This window comes from Saccostrea echinata, unplaced genomic scaffold (assembly GCF_033153115.1).
Source record: "Saccostrea echinata isolate AGI-Se365-2 ecotype Australia unplaced genomic scaffold, CSIRO_AGI_Sech_v1 ptg000012l, whole genome shotgun sequence".
Classification (NCBI taxonomy): Eukaryota; Metazoa; Mollusca; class Bivalvia; order Ostreida; family Ostreidae; genus Saccostrea; species Saccostrea echinata.
The window spans coordinates 9790991-9795303 of NW_026889761.1; the positions used below are offsets into that span (position 1 = coordinate 9790991).

The 4313-nt window shown below is 38.3% G+C and overlaps 1 protein-coding gene across 1 annotated transcript; it reads left to right on the forward strand.

The window, feature by feature from the left end:
- The first annotated feature begins 1219 nt into the window (after window positions 1–1219).
- On the forward strand, window positions 1220–4024 carry LOC133184976 (mucin-2-like). Its single transcript, XM_061320041.1, has one exon. It carries the CDS (start codon window positions 1220–1222, stop codon window positions 4022–4024), a length of 2805 nt encoding a protein of 934 aa, XP_061176025.1.
- The last annotated feature ends 289 nt before the right edge of the window (window positions 4025–4313 follow it).

Sequence of the window (4313 nt, forward strand, 5' to 3'; positions counted from 1 at the left end):
AATGTTATCAAAATAAATTTTAGCTTACCAAATAAAAATATGCATTGACATATATTGATAACATGGATCATCTTGACCTTTATGTGTACATAGAGAAGTTTATCGGCTTCTACGGGTGAACACGCCGCTTTGGTAAATAGAGAATAAAGTGTTACATGTATTATAATAACTTCCTGAAGAGTCCATCGATGAGATTCATTATAAATTTTTCAAAATGAAAACCAACACCAGAATTGTTACAATATGGATCGCATGGATTATTACATGCATTGGTAAGAGACCCAGTGGTATATCGTTGAACTTCTTTTGATTGTTCCTTATAATGATGATTTAGTAAAACATTGAAAAACCTCTTACTTAAATTATGTATTATGACAGAAAATAATGATTATTATTCTTTCATTTTTCTAAGTAAAAAGAATCCAATTGTTTACACCAGTACTTTTATTAAAATCCAAACACAGAGAAAGTAGTTTTGAATGAACGATTCTATCTACTTTCGATATTTGATGATCCTCTCTCTCTCTCTTTCTCATACACAATTTGCAGAAAATGGCTTCGTACTGTTCTGAACTTACATTGACATCAAATCACGTTGATACTGATATGGTTCCTTACTCTAATTAATAAAAACTAAATCCATAGTCAAAACTCGTTATCTCGAACTCAATCGGAGATATCCGAGGAATCGAGATATTAAGGTTAAAATACCAAAGGAATATGTGGTTGGGACTTCCAGATCACGTCGACATATGCATGGCATTCGAGATATAGGTCTTCGAGGTACCGAAGTTCAACTGTATATATATATATATATATATATATATATATATATATATATATATATATATATATATATATATATACAAGTGATTTTCGATGACTCGACAAGATCTCTCGAAGTAAAAGCCAGGTCACGTTTTCCCCTCTATATAACATAGCAAATTTACTCCCCATCTCTCGAACTTCTGATCTCTGTAAGTTCTCCAATTCTCTTGGGTGTTTGACAATAAACCTGTGTCCCTATCTATCTATCTATCTATCTATCTATCTATCTATCTATCTATCTGTGTCTGTCTGTCTGTCTGTCTGTCTGTCTGTCTGTCTGTCTCTCTCTCTCTCTCTCTCTCTCTCCATCTATATACATCTGTGCGTATACATGTACATGTATGTGTGTGTGTATTGTGAAAATATAACTTTAAGTATTTTTTATATAGTAATGGAGAGACAGAGGATACTTTTCGTGAAAAGTACCTTCACCGAAATTGGAACAGATAGCATGCTAGTCTCTGGTTCAATATCAAAACCAACAACAACGGCACCAACAACAACGAAAGAATTACAAACAACAAAAGACAAATTAACTGCATCAACAACACCACAAGTAACAACAATTGAAGCACCAACAACTACAACAATCTCAAGACCAATAGTATCTGAATCACCTAAAACCACATCATCAAACCAAATAAAAACCGATATATCAACACATACAACAACCACATCACAACCAACAACAACCACAACACCACAACCAACAACAGACACAACACAACCAACAACAGACACATCACAACCAACAACAACCACAACGCCACAACCAACAACAACTACATCACAAGTAACAACAACCACAACACCACAACCACCAACAGACATAACACAACAACCAACAACAGACACATCACAACCAACAACAACCACAACACCACAACCAACAACAGCCACATCACAAACAACAACAGCCACATCACAAACAACAACAACCACAACACCACAACCAACAACAGCCACATCACAACCAACAACAGACACAACACAACCAACAACAGACACATCACAACCAATAACAACCACAACACCACAACCAACAACAACTACATCACAAGTAACAACAACCACAACACCACAACCAACAACAGACATAACACAACAACCAACAACAGACACATCACAACCAACAACAACCACAACACCACAACCAACAACAGCCACATCACAACCAACAACAGCCACATCACAAACAACAACAACCACAACACCACAACCAGCAACAGCCACATCACAACCAACAACAGCCACAACATTACAACCAACAACAACCACATCACAACCAACAACAACCACAACACCACAACCAACAACAGACGCAACACAACCAACAACAGACACATCACAACCAACAACAACCACAACACCACAACCAACAACAACTACATCACAAGTAACAACAACCACAACACCACAACCAACAACAGACATAACACAACAACCAACAACAGACACATCACAACCAACAACCACAACACCACAACCAACAACAGCCACATCACAACCAACAACAGCCACATCACAAACAACAACAACCACAACACCACAACCAACAACAGCCTCATCACAACCAACAACAGCCACAACACAACCAAAAACAGACACAATATCACAACCAACAATAACCACAACACCACAACCAACAACAGCCACATCACAACCAACAACAGCCACATCACAAACAACAACAACCACAACACCACAACCAACAACAGCCACATCACAACCAACAACAGCCACAACATTACAACCAACAACAACCACATCACAACCAACAACAACCACAACACCACAACCAACAACAGACGCAACACAACCAACAACAGACACATCACAACCAACAACAACCACAACACCACAACCAACAACAACTACATCACAAGTAACAACAACCACAACACCACAACCAACAACAGACATAACACAACAACCAACAACAGACACATCACAACCAACAACAACCACAACACCACAACCAACAACAGCCACATCACAACCAACAACAGCCACATCACAAACAACAACAACCACAACACCACAACCAACAACAGCCTCATCACAACCAACAACAGCCACAACACAACCAAAAACAGACACAATATCACAACCAACAATAACCACAACACCACAACCAACAACAACCACACCACAACTAAAAACAGCCACAGCATCACAACCAATACCAACCACAACACCACAACCAACAACAACCACATCAGAACCAACAACAACCACAACATCACAACCAACAACAACTACATCACAAGTAACAACAACCACAACACCACAACCAACAACAGACACAACACAACAACCAACAACAGATGCATCACAATCAACAACAGCCACAACACCACAACCAACAGCAACCACACCACAACCAAAAACAGCCACAGCATCACAACCAACACCAATCACAACATTACAACCAACAACAGCCAAAACATCACAACCAACAACAGAAACAACACCAAAACCAACAACATCACAACCGACAACAGCCACAATATCACAATCAACAACAAGCACAACAGCACAACCAACAACAGCAACAACACCACAACCAACAACAGCCACATCACAACCAACAACAGCCACAGCATCACAACCAGCAACAGCCACATCACAACCAACAACAACATCACAACCGACAACAGCCACAGCATCACAACCAGCAACAGCCACATCACAACCAACAACAACATCACAACCGACAACAGCCACAACATCACAACCGACAACAACCGAATCACCAACAGTCACAACATCACAACCGACGACAATCACAACATCACAACCAACACCAGCCACAACATCAAAACCGACAACAACCGAATCACGAACAGCCACAACAACATCAGAACACACAACACTAACAACCGAACAATCAATTTATCGTATAACCGAAACATCAGCAGCAATAACAACATTTAAACCAACAACAACCACACCAACAACAACGAAAGAATTACAAACAACAAAAGAAAAATTTACTGCTTCAACAACACCACAACTAGCAACAATTGAAACACCAACAATCACAACAACATCGGACCAAACAAAAACCGAGACAATTACCAAAACATTTCTACAATCAACCAAAAACTCAATCATGGCTACGGAAAATACCATGCCAATAACTACCGATTCGAACACAGCGTCTTCAATTCAAGGTATGTCAGTAGAATTTTAAAGCCCTTTCAATGTGACACATATTTCAGTAGTGTTATGTTAAAGTTTCAATTAGAAATTCATTTAACATCTTCTCAAATTCATATCATTGTGTGAAGTTAATTCAATCTATAATTTACTATTTGACAATATTAAAAGTATTTAATTACTAATAAACTGCTGCATAAAAGTGAGATGACTAAGGATACTTTTGTTAACTATTTTAAATTTTGTCCTCTTCAACTGAGTGTGATGCAAATGTTATCACACTTGTATTTATGTCGAAACGAAATCAAATCTATATATAGAAT